Below are 19,815 nucleotides of genomic sequence, written 5' to 3'. Positions count from 1 at the left end.
AGCGTATGTAAAATGAAAAAAAACCACCCTGTAATAGGAGATTTAATTAAATGAATCTGTGAGGAAAAATTAAAGTGGGCTTTGGAAGAGCTAATTCAAATACCTCAACTATTGTATCTCTAGTCAGATACAATGTTTTGGTTTTTACAAAGAAAAGCCTGTCCACACTTCTAGTAGGGCTTTTGATTATTTTAATCAATGGTTTCTTTCCAGCTTGCACAATATGTTTACTTCTAAGAAACAGCAATGCTGTGGAAGATCACAATAGAACAATCTATGTTTTTTCTCATAATTAAAGTTCTATTCTGTTTCCATAATTACCTGCTATCTGATATGAAACCTGGAGAAATGGTTCCTGATTCATTATATTCAAGCCAGACAATGAACTAAACAGCTTTTAAGGGATTAAAGAAACATTGTCACCCTTAAAATCACATTTTTAAGTTCCTTTTTTGCACATAACTACTCTACTACAAGCCTATTCTGAATTGTTCTTCTGTCCGATAACCACCAAGCACTTAAACCACCAACTTAAATCATGATTTGTAATTTTAGCACCAAGAGGTGCTTCAGAAAAGTGGAACCAACACAGGTCCTCTAATAGCAGTCCCAGTTTCCCTTGTAATTAAGTAATTGTGTTTGCAGTGTAATTAAGCAATTGAGTTTGCAGCAGGGCATTGCTGAAGCCAGTGGGGTTCTGCCCAGGCTGTGCAGCCACCTTCTGGCACAGAGCTTATGGTTGTGCTGAGGTTTTGGGGGCTGGCAGAGGGATTTGGTATCAGAACAGACTCAAGAGAAGCAAGAAGAGCAATGAAACTGGAGAATAGCAGGGGGAGTGGAACAGAGATTACTGTGAGATCAGAGGGGTCCCTCATCTGACACCAGGTGTGGCTTGAGTGTTACTGAGATTTGTATTTTTGTATTAACATAGTTACTGTACATTGGGCAAAAGCAGCCTCTGAAGGTGGGTTTGAAGAAGAAGAGTGTGACCAGGAAATATGGGAGGATGCCCTGTGCAAAGGGCAGGGTGAGCAGCAGTTCAGGTAGGAGGGCGAGGGTAAGGGCTGGGAGAAGCAGGAGTCTGGTGCCAGTGGTGGAGCGCACCTGGTTCTGCCCTCTGTGCTGAGGCAATGGTAGGAAATGCAGTGTGTGGCTCTCAGGGGACTTGCAGGACATGTTGCCATCAAGTCCTGGAGCTGCAGGTCTGGCAGTCGAGAACCCTGGGTTTGTTTTGGCTCTGCTGCTGCCTTGTGGTGGAGCCATGGGTGACTGAAGTGGTTAAAAGCATCACTATCTGCAAAAGAAGTGGGGTCATTTTGTCAAGGCTGCTGCTGTGTTGTCTTAACTGGGTGATTGGAGTAAGTCTGATTATATTCCTCTTTGAAAGACACCAGCTAACAGTAGGGCTATAAATTGTGATTGGATTTCTCCATTGAGTTAAAAGCTTTTAACTGTGGTACTCTTGTTGGTCTAATTTATTGACAGGATTTTTTGTTAACTGAGTAAAAGTTGAGCACATGGGACGTTTTGACTGTTGCTCTTCCACAATCCCTTACTTCAATTTTTCATCCACAACTCTTCAGTAAGAGACTTCCTTAAGTCACTGTTTTCCAAGAAATATAGGTAAGGAATAAAGCCTAGATGTTCACAAGTACACCAGGAAATATCTACAGGATCCAGACTGAGACTTCTGAAGGAGATTGTCAGTGTTTAAATGCACCCTTTGGGATGCTTCAGTGTAGGCAGCAGCTTCCAAGGTAAATGTTCTTAATTAATGGATTCTAGGAAGCAATTCCTTTTGCAGACTCTCCTTCTGTAGTGATAGATGGAAAGGGGGCATCTGGCCACGTCTGTGCTTTGCTAACATGTGTACATGCATCAGTAGCTCAATGAAAGCAGTGAGGTGAACAGGCTCTGGCAGAAACTGAGCTTAAGCAACTTCTTCAAAACCATCCTTGTGAATGTTTTTTTTTTAAAAAGTGGGAGTTTTGAATCTGTGTAGCCTTTAGGCATAGATCATCTCTCCCATATGTGTTCTCAGATTTTGCCTCTTGCTGTTGTACTGCCTGCTGTAGCTGGATTTTACTGTCCTGAAATTTAAAGGTCACTGTTGTTATTTCCAGCTGCTGTTGGACTGGGAGCATGGATTTTTTGGTTGGTGAGAAGTCAGCCCATAACTGCAGAATGATTTTGTCTCAGTAGCAGTGATGCTCCATTGCTTAGTGTGTCTTGAGCTATTCCTTGTTATGTTTTGTGAGCTGGAAATCTTGATTGAGAAAGTTTAAAGAGAAGTATTTTGGCAGAAGTGTGTATCAGGATTATGGAGAAAATTGAGAATTTTCATTGTTCTTTTTTTTCCTTCCTTTCATTGTTATACTGTGTGGGTGTAAACATTATACCTTGTTTTACTTGAAATGCAGAATTGTCCTTTGAAATGGTACTTGGAATGCAAACCAGAAGAAGTAACAGATCTAAACTGCTGGTGGCCTCACATTGGTGGTAGCCTGAATTCTGGGCACAGTTTGAGTCCTAATGCACAAGATTTCTGTTTATTTAACAGTGGCCTGTGCATTGTGTTTGTGCATAACAACTCCTATCCGCCCCTCTGAGTTCAGCTTTAGTTTCCACAGAGTACTGAGCAAGGAATTTCCATGTGTTTCTGTTTTCTTTATGAGATTGGAGCCCATGATAGTCTCAGCATAAGGTATGAAACATTTATTATTGTTTTTTAGGGTTGATTTTAGGAGACAGTCTGTGATGTGACTGCATTTAGTAACATAAATGGAAGTCCTTTTCTTTTTGCATGTATTTAAGAAGCTACGAGGAGTTAGTCATGGTGAGTTCTAAATACCAAGGAGACAACCACTGTGAAAACATAGCAAAAGGAAATAGCTTGAAGCTATAGAACGATGTTTAGAAAAGGCCAATATAAACTAAATAAAAATATAATCCCTGTTATACATAATAAATGAAGAAGAAATCCCTAAAATTATGTAAAAGAATTAAAAGAAAAACATGTCTGGGAGTCAGGTTCCTGCAAAAAGTGTATTCAATGAGTATGCAAAATCAGGGAGGAACTTCAGAGCTGTGGGGTCAGTTCTTAACTTTACATAGCCTAACAACAATTTTGTATACTCTTCTCCTTCACTTGGATTTTTTTCATTCATCTCCTATGGTTTTGGTTTGGAAAAAGCAGTGTTTCTTTCCAGAGTGTAAAGCAGCTGCCACTGGAAGCTGTCATGTTACTTATGTTCCAGAAGGAGTGAATGTGTCCCTATCTGCTCATCAAATATTTTGAGAACAAGGGCTGATGTTTCTGGCTTTCAAGACACATTTTCTCTCCTCCTTAGCCAAATGAAAAAATTTTGTAGTTCAAACCCACATATGTGCTGACTTACTTCCTCTGTACTATAATTACTTAAGCACTCTCCCAAACTCTAGAGATCTTGAGAGATCAAAACTGGCTGGATGGAGAGAGTGGAGAGGTTTGAGAGGGGAAAGAGGAACAGTAGCCTCGAGAGTGATGTTTCAGTGCATGGTTAAGGCAGCCAAGGATGACACATGCCAGTGCACACGACCACAGATGCAGAAATCTGTCTTTAAAAATACAATTACTACATGTGGAGCTCCAGCATATTTTGTAGAGTGCAGTGTTTTTCAGCTAAAACTGGACCGACACAGCAGAGAGACTGAGCTGACCAAGTCATGTTGTTCTGTTGATTGAAAATCAGCAAGAGCACCACGTCTTCTTCTGTAACAGGCTCACAGAATGAGTTTGCTTTCTGTATAACCTGGGTCACTGAGACTGGATGCATGCTGGAGTCTGGATGCTGAGGTGATTTATAGGCTGGATTGAATATTCTGTGTGGCCCCACAGTGTTATCTGTATTGAAAATGTAATCAAGTAATACTTTGAACATTTTTATGAGCACACTTCTCTAGGCATAGTCAATCAGGATATCAGGGTTTTTTCAAACATGAGGAAAGGAGTATTCTATTTTGCTGATTTTACATGGCTACTGTTATTTTGGATTGTGGTTTCTGTTTTGATTTTTTGAACCTAACAGAATTAAGCACTCTTTAGGTATCCAGACATTTTTCATACTTCAGTTGCTTTTTAGGGGTGATGCAAGAGAATATTTTCTTCACATGCTGAAGGTTATATTGGTTCAGCTCAGCCTCTGTATTAATTCCAGCTGGGGATCATGAGAAATGTGTGTTGCTCTGGGACTGAGCTGTAATTGTGACACGGATCAAAATCTCTGCCAGGCTGTTCTTTCCCTCTCCTAAAGCAGATTAGCAGCCTGGCATCTGTTTTCTTTGGGGAAGATGGCAGAGATGCCCAGAGAGCAGAGGAGCTGCTTCACAGCTGCCCTTTGTGCCTTCAGTGGAAGTGCCTGTGCTTGCCAGTTGTGCCATGTCCCTGATGTTGGCGGGCAGGGCTGGTGGCTTCTGGTGCTCCTGGCTTTGGTGTGGAGCAGGGCCAAGCCGGTGCTCTGGGTCTTGAGGCAAAGCTCTTCAATCTGCCAGACCCTTTCCCCATCAGCTCCACGTGTCTTCACTCCTGAAGTTGCCACTGGGAAAGACCTACATAAAGACAGCTCTGTCTCATTGTCAGAGAAGGTTTGGGAAAGATTGGGCACTCTGAGTACAGTTATTTAAAGTTCTGACATCAGAATCCCTCAAGTCTTAGGTAGCTGTGTAGGAAATTATAGCTGACCTGCATAGGAAATGAGATGTACTTTCAACCTGAATGTCATAAAAATTACTTTATCTAGACCAAGTGCAATCTTACCTACTATACAGGTGACAGAACTTGGTCTCAGAGATCTATTCTGCTTCTTTTAGTTATGGTAGGTTGGAAAGAAAGTCTTCCTGCGGAAAGCATTAAAAAATCATGTATCATCCCTTAAGAACCACATTATGCTGTATTTCTGTGAGCTTTTCTCCTGCTTGCTCTGTGGGTGTGATTCCTGCAAAGTTCAATCACTGAGTTAGCAAATACTTCAGGAGCACCAGAACTTGTGAGTTAGATTTCTCTTCCATTCCTGACTCCTGTTCATTCATGTCCTGGGCTTAATTGACTCTTTGGTGAATAAGAGAGTAAGAATTCCAATTAAAAGTTTCCCCAGTTTCTTTGTGCATGGATTGTCATCCAGTACAGGCTGGGCTTTTGATGCAGCCTTTTCTTCTGTCAGAGCATTCTGCCCTGCCATGTATTTTCACTGAAGATATAAAAATTCCCCTCAAGATGTATCATCTTTTTGTTGTTTTATTCAGTTTGGCCACCACATTTGGTTATGAGGACAGAGAAGCATTTTCTTGTGGGGGACGCATTAATTGTATGTGGAAACTTTGTTTCTGTAGGAAATTAGTGTAAGAGTCCATAATACTGAGAGTTGAAATTATTACAGTTTAGGTACAAGGGGGAGTTAAGTAATACATTCATTGAATAAGGAAAGCCAGAAACAAGCATGAGAATTTTGTGGCCAGGTGTAGGAAGGTATCTTGGATTGAAAGACAGACGGCTGCTAGGGAAGGCAGGAGCCTCCCTTGGAATGAAAATGTAATGCCCCCTCCCTCCGAATTATTTTAATTTTGAAATCAAGGGGCTCTCAGGCAGAGATCTGGGGATAGGAGTAAGTTCTTTACTAGTATGTAACAACAATAACTACAGCATTAACAACAAAACAGAACCAGGGACCCTGTGACAGCCTTCTCGGCCGAGATGGGAAGGGATGGAGGAGAGGCTTTGTTTCACAAACCCCTCGGGCTGTCAGTCCCGGTGCTCCTGCAGGGCTCTGAGGAACAGTCGGCTGGAACAGCAGGGGTGAGCTGAGATCCCGGGCCGGGGGATGAGGTGGATCCGCAGCTCTGTGGTGGTGCCTGGCACTGCCCGGCAAGACAGGGGTGCGAGGCACACAGAGGAAGGAGAAGGAGAAAAAAAACAGCAGCCCTATCTAGGTTATGGCGAATTCCTTTCCCCGAGCAACAACAGCTCCGTGTGCCGCTCTGAAGCCGAAAAAGCGAGCCCCGGCTGCCCCTGCCCTCCCTTTCCTGCCCCCTTCCCCCCGGGCCCCGGCTGCCCCTGCCCTCCCTTTCCTGCCCCCTTCCCCCCGGGCCCCGGCTGCCCCTGCCCTCCCTTTCCTGCCCCCTTCCCCCCGGGCCCAGCCGAACTCTTCGTCTTCTCAAGCACCCAGTAAGTACCAGCAATCCCCGCAACTAATGGGGGAATTCCATAGGTGAGAAGGAACAAAAGGAAGGACACCTTACCTAATAAAAGGATTGTAAGGAATTCTTCAGCTGCATGTAAAACATCCATATAGTGTGATGAGATCAATGGTCTGGTCAGTGAGAGTGGAAGTTAAGCTGGAGTGGCAGAAACTGAGTAAATACTGACAGTATTTCTAATTTCTGTTCAGAAAGAAGAGGAAGAAGTTGCATTTGCACATTTAATGACATGCTTGCTACTCAATAGCAGCTATTAAAGGTTTGACTTTTAAAGCAGAAACACTGACAAACTCATTGAGGGACACAGCCAGTCAGTTTTCTGATCTGTATTTCTGGTTTTTTAGAACTTGCATTACTGTTTTTTGCAGATGTTGGAATACTGGTGGAAGCGTCAGTAAGTTAGTAAAAGCTGTATTTTTAGGGTGGTTTAAAAGGTTAAACAGAGCACAGTACGGAACCTGCTGTAGGAGGTCTGCAGCCCAAACCTGGAGTTCCTGACTGCTACAGCAATAACAATTCAGCTCCAAAGCTGTGTGTGCTGAACTGGCTGTTGTTAGTTTTGGACAAAACCACAGAGAGCCTGATAATGGAATATAACACATCAAGATTTAAAAAAAAAAAATTAAAAAGTAAAAAAAAAATCCGTGTCAACATGTTAGGGAAAACAAGAGCTGTGTCACTTCTCAGTGGTTCTTGATTGAATCATGACCTTGTTAATAAGATACTGTGAATGTTAATAAGCTACTGTGTGTATTTTGTGATATGTGATTTGACTTAAACTACATTTTTCTAACCTTTATGTTTACAACATAATTAGAGATCGTGCTAAGCAAGTTGAAGAGCAGGTGGTTGAGAGGTGGTAAAAGACATGGGCAGTTGCTATAAAGTGGAAAGGTTATTAAACAAGGGGCTGTGAACAACCTTACAAGGCTCACATGATTTGAGTTGAAAAATAAACCTTATTAGAAGGGTATTTGCTATTTGATTTATTGAAGAGAGGGTTGACAGTTGCCTTTATCAATTTACACCTGTCTCTTTGGTTTTATCACACAATTGTTTCTTTAGCTTAGCAAGAATCAGCCTGATCCAGAAAACTAGATAAGAGAAGCACAGATAAGATACAGCCCTTAACAGTAGTGGCAAATAAAATGGACTCACTTGGACAGAACTCCTTACTCACTGAAGTCTTTAAATCAAAATAGGTACCTGTCTTAAAGAGATGCCGTTGTTTAAACGAGGTGTTGATGTAGAAAGTCAGCCTTTGCTGTGCAAGCATTTAACAGTCCTCAGGCTTTGTAACCATGGGAGAATCTCTCAGCTGCTGCACACAGACAGCAGTGATGCTCACAGTTTGTAGGTGAAGGTATTTGGCCCAGCTGCTGCAAGGCATAGCAAGCTCTGACAATGGAAGAAACTCCCCCTCCGAATCATGGAATACTCCGTACAAATCACTGGGAAGGAATTTTCAAGGCAAAAATTGTGTTGTTCAATTAAGGGAACTCCACAGGTGGGGGAGAACCACTCTCCTTTCTTCTCCCCAACCATGGATCATTATTTGGAGGTCACAGAATCACAGATGTGTCAGGGTTGGAGATCATCCAGTCCAATGCCACTGCCAAGGCAGAGGCACCTGGAGGAGGTGACACAGGAACATGTCCAGGTGGGTTGGGAATGTTTCCAGAGAGGGAAACTCCACAACGTCCCCGGGCAGCTGTTCCAGTGCTATGCCACCCTCAGCATAAAGAAGTTCTGGAAAATGTTTCCAGAGAAAGTCATAGGAATCAATAAATGCTTTTTTTCTGTTCTGTGATCCTTGGAGATGTGTTTTCTCAGCACATGGAAACCAAGAGAAATCTCTGAGAGGTGCCAGGTCACATGGATGGCAAATATAATTGGGGAGATTTTGCACATTGTGGTAGCTCATCACTTGATTTGTGATTGATGGCAGAGTTTTCATGGAATTAATGAGTAGAATGTTAACGAGTAAAAGTTACCCACTATACATTTATATAAGACTATATAATATATACTATCTATATCTAATATATATATACTTCTTTTCATCTCTGATGTGCACAGAATATGCCCAGAGATAACGAGACACTGTGTTTTAGGTGGAGGAAGCTGTTTTGGCATGTTTTGCTGCTGAGCCCCGTTTGAAGTCGTTTGCAGCCTTTCAGGATTGGGAAGCGACAGTCGCGTTCCAGCAGCCTCTGTTGTCTGAACAAGCTCTGGCTCCTTCCCTTCTGATCAAAAGCACTTAGTGAAAGGTGCAGCTTGGATCCTTTAAAGCATCTCATTATGGGTTATATTTAGAAGTGTGAAGAATATATTATTAATTACAAGGATGCTCCAAAGCAAAGAAGCTGTTTTATCCATGCCCTTGATGAACAGAAAAGTTCCTGTGCTGAAGGAAGGTTATGCAATTAACAGTATATTCATTAGGAGTTCATCAGATAGCAAACTATGCTTATCTTCAGGATGGAATATCTGACAATTTCCTAGTTACTGCCTAAGTGATAAGGAAGAGCAAGAGACAGGAACTGCCAGTTCCTGATATATAAATTTTTATAAATTTCCTGATTATATAAATTTTACTGCCAGTAAAATTTATATAATACAGTTTACATATCTGTTATATGCTAGTTTTATATATATAAAATATTTTACATCTCAGTTTACAGGCCAAGTACTCTCTTGATGCCTTGCTGGAAAGAATTGGAGGTTGAAGTTGGCCCCTCATATTTCTTGGTTGCTAAATGAGCACAGTGTATGGACACTGTGAGGATCATTACAGGATTTTTGTTCTCTTTTATTCCCACAAAACCCCTCTTACCAGGGTAGCTGTCCACTGAGTTCATCCAATATCATTCTGGATGTTTGCTTTGACCTGCTCAGTATTCTCAAATCCAGTCTGTGCACTGGGGCTGTGAAACAAAGTCACCTTTGCAGAGGAATTTCTCTAACTTAAGGGATTTTTGTCATTATTTGCAGTACTTGCAAAATACAATAATTTTTCTGTCATCAAATTCAGGCTGGCGTCTGGTAATTGATTTTTGCTAATTGCGTGATACAGATGATTTTTTTTTAAACTGTGCTTTAAAACCTAATTTTGAGTTGAGCATTAATTTGCTTCCAAACAAGTGGAGAAGTCAAATGCCTAAATATGCCAGAATATGTATGAAATAAGCTGCCATCTGGAATTCGTTTCTGGATTTGCTCTAATAGAAATGGAGCACTCTGGGAAGCATATTCTGGGGCATTCTAGAAATTAATATATAGGAGGAAAAATAGATAAATGGTGCTGTGCTTAGCTGCTTGTTTAAGAACATGACAAGTGACCAAGGTGATAATGTCTGGTAGGCTTGGACTAGGTAAGATACTGCCAGTGGAGAGAATGAATTATTTTAGAAACTAATTTTTTAACTAGTTCAGGGTCACAGTGCCAACAATTTGAAGAGAGCCTAGAAAACTCTGTCACTTTTATCTATAAACCAAAGCCAGTCAAATAACATTTGATTCAATAAAAAGTAAATTTGTCCCTTATCTAAAAGTATCTGTGCAGAAATTGTTCCAAGATGCTTTCAAACTGCTGAGTTACAAATCCATGCAGGGAGAGATGATTGATTTATTGTGTGCTGCAATCTGGAGTATTTTATCACTGAATCCTTAGTGAAGAAAGTTGATGTTGTTAAAGCTGCAATGTATTTAGACCCAAAGCCTAGGAATAAAGCAGGAAGCATTATTGGATCAGTACAGATCAGGAGAATATGTTTTTTCCCCGTGTTTCTGTGGAGATCAGCTCTTTCCATGGTCTCTGCCAACTCAGAGTGGGAGGGCTGGGCTTTGGGCCGAGGGTGGGCTCTGGTGTGCCCGTGGGATGCCCAGGGAATTGGGAATCAGCACACGGCTGGCAGCTGGATGGGGACAGAAGACTGGAAATGAATCCCATTTTGGGGGGAGGCTGGGGCTGTTCCTCACCGCTGCCACTTGGCGGCCGAGGGCTCTGTTCAGCATTTCCATTTGTCACCTCTGTGACTGCGTGAGAAAGTTTCGGTTGTTTAAAAATCTGTTTGCCCACAAGGCTCCGGAATTACTGATCTCGGGCGGGGAACAAGTTTTCCTTTCAGAAGTTGCATTTCTCGGGGTTAATTAGCTGACTTCCATTCGAGCCCAGCTTGTGTCGCTGTAACCTCCTGACTCCCCTTTCTTCCCAGAGCATGGCTGTGTTTGAACTCCGCTGATTCCCGGCTACTTTGCTACCAGTCTGCCCTCGGGTGTTTGATTCTCCTAAGGCTTGCCTGAATCAGAACTGCCTTAAAAGTATCACGCATCACTAATCAACGGGGAACACAGTGGATCATGATAGATTTTTAAAGGTTGTTTGTAGCCAGACTTAGTTTTTCAGAGTAGGCATCCCTGGAAAAAAAGCAGGGGTGGAGGATGTGTGTTGAGAAATGGAGCTCATCTCTCAACCATGTCAAAGATTGGAGTTCCATTTTGATTTCTGGGGTATAGGAAAGGCAAACCACCCCCCCTCCCTTTTTTTTTAAATTCTTTTTCTCTTTTCTCTCCTGACTTCCCCCATTACAGTTAATACAGAAGGGAAGGGAAGGCTGAGCTACATTGCAGCTGGCAATGTGTACCTAGATTGACAGGGTAATTATCAGTGTAGACAGTGGTGGGATGGGAGGTTTGGCAGGACAATGTTGTACATCACTCTCTTTCAAACTGGCTCTAGAAACAATAGAGTTTAAGGAAGATTTTATGTTCGGGGTACAAAAAAGCAGAGTGTTTTTTCTGACCTTCTTAAACAAAGTCATGTCATTGTTGGATTTTTTATTTTTTTTAAGTTTTGCTTTTGATTGAGCATGAAAAATGCCTCTCACAAAAGGGAATATTTAATAGTTTTTCTATTAGAAAACTATCTCTAAAGAAAATTTTGAGTCCTGGGTTTTGCTGGCAGGTCTGGGTGTTTGCTAACTACCAAAGTCAACTGTCAGTTTATTATGAAACTGTTAGAGATCAGCAGTGCACGTCGCTGCTTTACTTCTGCCAGGAACAGGTTCTTCTTCAGCTGTTCTGGTTTCTTACTTTGATGTCTAGGATTTTCCCTGTGGTTTTTATTAGTTCTTCTTGCCTCTGTGCCAAGCTAAGGGCAACAACTGATCCTTGAGATGAGAGAAACCACCAGTGAAGAGAAAATAAAATGTTAAGTAGTACAAAGGGATCTGAAGAAATCTGATGTGGAAACTCAGGTTTTCAGTAGCCAGAATAATGTCTTGAAGACACAACTCCTCTTGGAGGCAAGCTCTGCTCTGCTTTAGAGGAGCAGAGAGAAAGGCAAAGAGGGTCTGGTGGCTTCACAAGGTGGGACCATGTTAGGGTTTTAAACAGCTCTCCATTATTAGTCCAGAGCAAATTATGGATTTTCCTCTTCCATCAAGAAGTCATGTAAAGAGCCAAAGTTGGTAGAAACATGGGGGAAAGTTGGCAGATGGCCTCCAACTTGAGTTTATCAAAATCCCCTTTTTGTTCCCCTAGACAATGAGGGCTGTGCTTCACTGTCATTAAGCAGGGCTGTCACTACAGGGCTGTATTAATTTCTTCTCTGGATTAGTCTGAGTAAATGTTTCTTGTGACCATATGGCTGTGGTGTCAGGAAAGATGAGAAACTGGCATTCCGAGGTGGCACATGGCTCCTGGGCTCTCCCATGGCTGCACACTGTGCAATAATGCTTTACTCAGCTGGAACTGGACTGCACCAGCCTCATCCTGTTGTTCACATTTCTGCCTTGCCCGTGGGGTCAGGTCACACCACGAGTGAGCTGTGGTCATGGTTATTGTGTATGTTGGTATTGTCCAGAATCTGCAGAAAATGGTATCAAGAATTGGAATCCCAGGGTTATCCTCTGTCTCATTCAAGTTTATTAAAGGATTTGTGCACCCCTGATCAAAGCAGTACCTCGATGCTTTTAACATCAGAGCCATCAGGGCACTGCTGGTCAAACACAGAGGACTGGGTGGAGCAGAAAGGCCAAGGCAAGCCAAGGACTGACCTTGAGGGATTGCTGACAATATCTGTGGAACTGTTCAGTTTCCCCTGGAAAGGCAGCTTTTCTCTCAAAGTGCTTGGACTGCTTTAGGGAATGAACTTTTGCAATGAATTCTCACGTGTGCAATGGTGGGTAAGGAAATGTAGTTTGTTCAGGAGCAGGAAGCCCTCTCTGTATCATGTGCATCTTTCTCGTGCCTAATAACCTGTCATGGTCTCTTAGAAACTGGTTTGTCTGTGCACAGCCAGACTTGACAGTGGGGTAATGTCACAGTGTATTCTACAGACACCAGTTAAAAAAACACTGTTGTTTTGCAAGCACTAGATGGTTAAAAAAAAAGGAACTTAATGAGGATCAGCAGCCTATACCCTCACTGTTGTTAAATATCTATCTTTGTAAATTCTGAAATTTCAGAAGTATCACCATGAGAAACAGTTTAAAGGCAATTAAAAACCTTTCTGATTCCTACTGAAAGTATGACAATTTTCCTGCAGTTTGAGACCAAGAAGGATCATGTAGTCATCCAGTCTGACCTCCTGTTTACCATGTGCCAGTGACCTAGACTTGGATTTACCCTAAACAAGCCAACTGACCTGAATTTAAGGACTTTATTTCTCAGCAGCAGGGCCTTTTGGGTCCATCAGGTAGAGAACAAAAGTGCCATTGGAACAGTATCTGGAGAAGCTCTCAGATGAATTAGGTGAGATGTGCCCAGATGATCGCAGCAAAAGAGCATTTGCTGTGTTTACCAGAATACAAAATCAGCTGAAGTCCTGCCAGTCAGACTGAGGGAAGGAAATGCTTTTTGTAGCCAAGTTTGATGGTAGTTTCGATTTTTGAAGTGGAATGAATAAGACATAGCAATCAGTAATCAAAGATAAAATGGTGCACTGGAAGCCCAGGAGTAGGAGTCCTTTCTGTGCAGCTTGCTGTCCTGGGCTGTGATGGTATTTGGGGTTCCAAGTGTGCCAGGATAGCTCTGAACCTGGGATTCTTCCTGACCCATGCAGGTGGCCCACATTGTGAGACATGGAGCTTAGCTAAAACCTGATGCCATTTGTGTTTGCAGCCTGCTGTAGAGATCTCTTATCTCCTTGCACTCTGCTCAAATACAGTTTATATTACCTGTTAAAACGATTGGCACGATAGCAGAGAATCATTTTCTTACTTGACGTTGTTTGTAGTGTCTGTGCTTTTGGAACACCCTTTTCCTATAAAAGTTACATCACTGTTATTCTGACAGTGAGTCTCTATTTCAGTAATTAGCATTAATCCTGGGATTTTGAATTCCTGATTATTTCACTCTGATGTCAGAGGTGGTAAATCACCAATGTGCTAATCTGCACAAAAGCAAGCTACCTATCTCAGGCTGAACCTCACGTGTGCTAAGCTTATTTTCTCCCTCCAGTTTCAAGGTAGAGGAGTTGGAGACTCATTAAAGACTCCTGATACATGGTGTTGTAAAGGAGCCCTTCCTATAAGCACACAAGAATGGAGTTAAGGGCTATACTATGCAGTGCAATGGAGTGAAATCTGTGCAAATCCTCTTTTGAAACCCTGGGAACTTCTGAGCATAAGTCATCATTAAACAAATCACACCACTGAATCTATTTATCATGTGTATCAGTTGTTAATGCTGTTCCTGACATTTCACAGTGTAGTTCCTTAGTCACCTTTCCTAATCTGTTTTTTGAGTTGCTTAATTTGTCAGAAGTTTAAAGGCTATTAAGTTAATAATAAGTTCATTATCCTTTTGTGCAGGAAGAATAGATTTTTCACTATTTCTGTGCCTTTACATGGTGCCACAAAGGTTATGGCATATCAGCCTGTACTTACACACCACAAATGTAGAGTCAGGTAGCATCAGTTCAAGCTCCAGTCCCTGGGAATTGGTGTCAGCGTGCCCCAGTTTGACCAGAATGGAGTTTCCTGTTGGAGCAGATGGATGGGGTGGCTGCTTCTGTCAACAAAGGCGTCATTGGTGGTGGGTTGGTCTCATTCCAAGTCTCACTGCTGTAATCTTAATTCACTTAAGCCACTAATCATGACATTTGCTTTGGCCTGGGCTGCTTTCAACTGAAATTGTGGAGCTGCCTGTGTTTTCTCAGACATTTCAAGTATATGTGTAATACAGATACGGCGAGCACCCCAAGTACTACTGCTGGATGAGTTGCATTGAGTTTTGGAAAGTTACAAGTTCATGTAAGTCTTGCTATCCCAGCAGCCTGATGCTTGTAGTGTTGCTTTATATGACAGAAGGGGAGTTCAGTGCAGCTCCTAACCTTTAGTGGGAACAATTCTTTGATTAGCATTCCCCATAGTGCGTTCTGTCTCTGTGTATTGCTGATGCACAGATCCAAACTCAAGCACCCAGCAAAAGCTGAGGGTTCAGGGGAGTCCCTGAGTGCTCCCAGTGCTCTGTGCACCAGGGCCAAAGAAACTCCCAGGACATGGGAATCATCCACCATGGATGTTGCTGTCCCCACACAAACACTTCTGATGTAAGGTGTCACAGGGAAGGCATCAGGGAGATCAAATATAACAAATATGATATAAAACACTTTATAGACTCACACCAGAATCTGATGTGTCTGGAAAGGTTGAGTAAACTGAAACAGCAGTGACCTGTCCTGAGCTGCAGAGTGAACTGGTGGTGAATGGGGTAGAGGCCAGTGTTCCTCACATGCACCCACAGCTGGGAGAAGGGGCAAGGGAAGGAAAGTACCAGTCAGACACACCTTCAGCTGTGATAATATTTTAAGTCATGATGGATTTTAAACTGTGTTTCTTATGCACCTTAAATACTTCAATGGGAAACTTAGAGTTGTAAGTCAGTGGTGAGTGTAGACTGAGGTATACATTCATAACACACATACATATGAAGAACTATATGTGTAAACTTGTAGCAGATCTCTTTTCTGAATCACAAATCTTCAGTGACTGGGAGCTCTGAGTTCTGAATTTTCCTAAGCAATCTCTGCCTGTCAGCTCCCCTCCTCTCTGCAGAACAGTTGCTCATTTACCAGTTTGGCTTGTTTTGCCTGGAAACAAACTGGATTCTAGTCCTGTACTTGGGCAGATATGTGGTAGCTTGACATGGATTAGTATTTGGGGAAAGAAACTAAAACCACTGTAAGGTACTTGGTACATCTCTGAGGCAGTTCTGCCAGCTGTGAAAAAAGAAGATTTAAGGACAGTGTTTGAGGAGTGGAGATCCTCGTTAAAAAATATTCCTTTAAAAAAAAGAAAAAGCTGACAACTAAACCATTGCTGGAGGAAAGAGGGAGGTAGGAATTTTAAGTTCCATAATAAAAGTAGTGGAAATATTTGTGGGAACAGTCCACTGGAATGGCAGAAAATAATTAAACCATTTTAGTACTGAGTTTTCTCTGTTGTAGAAAAAATAAGTTTTGGGTTGGAGCTTGTGAAGAACCTGCTGGTTCCTGGAAAACCACAAGGGGCAATCTAGAGAGGATGGGAAGTTATTTCAGCAGAGATAGAGGAGCTGTTCAGACCTGTAAGATGACGTATTTCCACAAAGGGCGTTTTTTCAGTCTGCTGATGAAAAGTCTTGTGGGTTTCCCACCAGTAGAAGCTGCTTAATTGCATTTTGTGTATGCTCTTAGAATACCTGTTTGGTGAGAACCTGACAAATGGTCTTCTGAAAGTAAATCAATTTTGTTTTCTTGGGCTTTCTTGAATATACATGATGTCCGGAGCCTGAAAAGCACAGCAGTGGCACAAGAGGAAGCAAACAGTGGGGCGCCAGTTAGGCTCTGTGGTTCTCTGAAAGACTTTGTAGCCTCCTATAAAGAGAAAGAAGAATGTGCCATTGGCGGTAGTGAGTAAATGGAACCTTCTTGTCTTCTTTGCTCTTGTCTCCTTATAAATAAACCATTGTTGTCCATCCTTGGCATTTGCAGTTCATTGTGATAAATTGGTCTTGATGTGTCTGACATTTCAACCAAGTCTTTTAATTGTGCTCTTCTGAAAAGGCAGATCTTGCTATAACTCGCATTGGTCCAGAATGCATCCAGGGTAAGAGCTCTCACCATCACACACAGCACTAACCCTTTCCTTTCTGGCTGCACAAAGAGGGAAGGAGGAAGTAAAACATTTTGGTCACGTCAGCCCAAGAGGCCTGGGTTTGTGTAAGCCATGCACAGAAACAGAAATGTTAAGTCTGGGCTGCAGTTGCTGAAAGCCTCCCTGATAGTGTGGACAACAACATGGATTCCACTTTTATCTGCACCCTCTTGAAGGAGAGGGGAGGAAAACACCCAACTTGCTGGAAATGCAGGTGTGTTTTCACCAAAGTTCTGCTTTGAGTTTTGTGCAAGATCCCCTCTCTGTTACCTGCCAGTGGTTACAAGTCGTTGGCTTCCATGCAACGCTTGCTTGGGTGCAGAAACCACTGGAACAGAGAGATTTGATGAACTGTGACCAACAGCAGCTTCTCTTGCTGCATCCCTGAAAGTTCAAGCTTTGATTTACATATTTTAATGTCTGTAATTATTCTGCCAGGAAGATGATTAACATATCAACTATTTCCATAAATAGGAGCCTTCTGTTCCTACCTTTCCAAACCCTTCAGCTTCCCAAAGCTATTAAGCATCTGCCCACAGCAGCCAAGCAAAAGTAATGCCCACACTTTAAACTGTGGCCAATAAATAACCTTTTTGCTGGTTAATGATCCAACTGTGTGATGATAGCATTTTAAGATTATATTTCACCTTCTTTAAAACCAGATGTGTGGAACATGTTCTCACCTGTATTAACCCACTTGGTTCTCAATGGAGAATTACAGTAAGGATGAAAGACCTGCTCCTACTTGGCATCTAAACAAATTCTCCTTTCCATCACAATTGCCAAAAAGAGCTAGAACAATTTTTGGGGGATATGGACAAATAACCTGATTAACGAAGGTCTCAGTGACATTTTTGGTATCCCAGTTTCCCCAGTATGCCAGTCCAATCCAGACATTTCTGCAGTTGGGCAGTACAAAACCTGCAGCTTAGAGGGACAGGGACAGAGGACCTGGCCTGAGTTGGCAGATACACTGATCCTGTGGGGTCTTGCTGGGGAGCCTTTCCAATGTTTTTTATTACTGATTTGCTGGAAAAATGATCCCAAAGCCTAAGTAAGGATCCCGTTTTTCCTCCTCCGTGTAATCATGCAACATTCATAAATGTTATTTAGGTATGCAGTGAGCAAATTTCAACAGAAATGCTGTCATGCCTTAGGGTTATAAAACTTCATTACATCTGTTATTAACTGTCTGTCTGTGGCAGGACCTAATTTTTCTTGATGTATTGGTTGCCCACAGCTTCTCGAAACTGCTTCTTATAACACTTCAAGGCGCTAAGACAGAGAAATCCAGGGATTAAATGGCACTGCTCTCCAAGTGGCTGATTGATGCTTTGGGGCTATAAGATGCCCTTTCACAGCCTCCTTGTGTAGGTGGAAGGGGAGATATAATTTCCGTCCTCTCTCGCTCAGCACTCAGGAAGCTGATTGACTTTGTGTAAATACCTTTACTAGAGCAGGGTAATGTGAAGGTTTTCATTTAGAATTTAGGTTTCCCCTTGCTCAGTAGACCTGCAGCCATACATAGCATTATTATCATTAATACCAATGGAAGAACTATTTGAATATATGTAATTTTTTGAAGAGAGAAATTGATCTGTTTAATAAGCAAATCCTGCCAAACTGGATGATGATTCCAGAATGCTAAACAATTGTTTTAATTGTGGAACATTTTGCATTTCAGCAGCCTTGTCACAATAAATGTAGATCTGTTGCTCTTTACACTAGTATGAAAAAAAAAAAAAGGAATTTTAGCAATGCAAACTAGTTATGAGAGAATGAGTTTCACAGCTTACTTGGTTCCAGATAAATCTGGCAGATTCTTTTTCATAGTTGTGTTCTTGCCTGTACTGGGGTTTTTGCTTCTGCAGGTGCTCCTGTGTCTCCATGTCTGACATCACAGTTGCCTTCAATTTACACAGTTACAGCTCAATTTGTTAAATATCTGCAAGTTCCTGCTTGTCCTTGCTGCTTTTTATCCTCAGCTTTGCTGACCACAATCTGCCCAGATCATTAACGTTTAGGAATTGCCTTGCCAAGCATAGACTGAAATGAGGGAATTTGTTTTTCCTGGTGGTTTGTGCAGAGGTGCTGTGCTGTGTGCAGGGGGCAATAACTGAACAGCTCCAGCTCAGTGTGTTGGGCAGGGAGGCAGAGCTGGTGCTGCACTGAGCATCCCCCCCTTTAACCAGCCCCAAGTTCTCAGCTGGAATCCCTGTTGGTCTGCTGAAACAGTTTTCTCAGTCCATTTTGGTTGAGTTAAGCTCAAAACTAAGAGTGAGGGGTGGTGTTTGTTTTATTTGCATGCTCCTGGAAGGGGCTGGCTGGGACAGGCACAGGCTGGAGGGACAGGAAGGGCTTTGTTCCCTGATAGAAGAGGCAGCAGGTTGACATGGGGTTTCATTCCAATATGTCTCAGGATTGAGCCATTCAAAGCAAAAGCAACTTTAACAGCATAAACAGTGTTAGAAATATTTAGAAATACGTTTAACTTCTGTTTTTTTCTTTGTTTTTTTTCTTACAGCTAAACAAGTGTGTCCATCTGAAAAAATTAGCTGTGGAGACTTAAGCAACAAGTGCATCCCATTGTCCTGGAGATGTGATGGGCAGAAGGATTGTGAAAGTGGAATTGATGAGGCTGGTTGCACTCCTGGTGAGTTAATACAGATGCAACATCTCCATTTAGGACTATGAAAGTCCTGGAGTGACTGTTACAAATTGCATGGAAAGGGATGACTTTTCCTGCCAACAAATTTATTCACTCTTCTTTGCAGTGCTAAGTGGTGACTTTTAGAAACAGAGAGGAAAGAAGGATTCTCCAGTTGGGACTGGCTGGAGAATGCATGAACTCCATGAAGAATTAAGTATTATTATTAGGGTTAACACCCAGGTGATATGGAAAAGACTTAAATAAGGTTCAAACCTTCCTTTGTGGTAGCTCAGCAGGTTCCTGCTGTGTCCTTGTCCCTGCAGGGTGGGGACAGACTCAGGCTGGCTTCTACTGGGGTAGAATAGATAGGCCTGGACATTGACAGCTTGTTGGTTTCACTGGACAGGGAGAGAATGATGTACTCTGTACCCATAACTGTTTTGAATTCAGTCCCTAAATGGCCACTGCCTTTCATTAGGCCTTTCTGTGCTGAATGAAAGAGCCCTTTAACAGTGTTTTCAGTCTGTGAAAACTCCTATATTGTGTGATCAAACCATTTCTCAGGCTGCCTTTTTGATAGACCAAATATTTTAGTTCCTTATGCTTCTTGATGTCAAATATTCTCTTTTGAATCAATACTTGACTCATTCTTGTGGCTTCCTTTGATATTCCAGTTGGTTTTCCAACTTTCTTTTTACACAGACCAGCAGAATGTAGGGAACATCAATCTTGCCAGTCTCTGCAGAAGTAAAATCACCTTTCTAGTACTGTTCTTATTAAATTCTTTCTATG

The 19,815-nt window shown here is 42.1% G+C and overlaps 1 protein-coding gene across 2 annotated transcripts in view; it reads left to right on the top strand.

The window, feature by feature from the left end:
- LRP8 (LDL receptor related protein 8) overlaps positions 1–19,815 on the top strand; it is a 171,988-nt gene that overhangs the window by 113,367 nt on the left and 38,806 nt on the right. For both annotated transcript variants that reach the window (XM_086842162.1, XM_086842161.1), the window contains exon 4: positions 18,898–19,026. In XM_086842162.1, coding sequence (XP_086698288.1) covers positions 18,898–19,026 — 129 coding nt within the window. The remainder of the gene's footprint in view (positions 1–18,897; positions 19,027–19,815) is intronic.

The sequence above is a fragment of the Cyanistes caeruleus genome, chromosome 9, assembly GCF_971803275.1.
Source record: "Cyanistes caeruleus chromosome 9, bCyaCae1.hap1.1, whole genome shotgun sequence".
Classification (NCBI taxonomy): Eukaryota; Metazoa; Chordata; class Aves; order Passeriformes; family Paridae; genus Cyanistes; species Cyanistes caeruleus.
The sequence above is the reverse complement of the archived record's forward strand: the minus strand, read 5'-3'. Positions and strand labels throughout refer to the sequence as shown.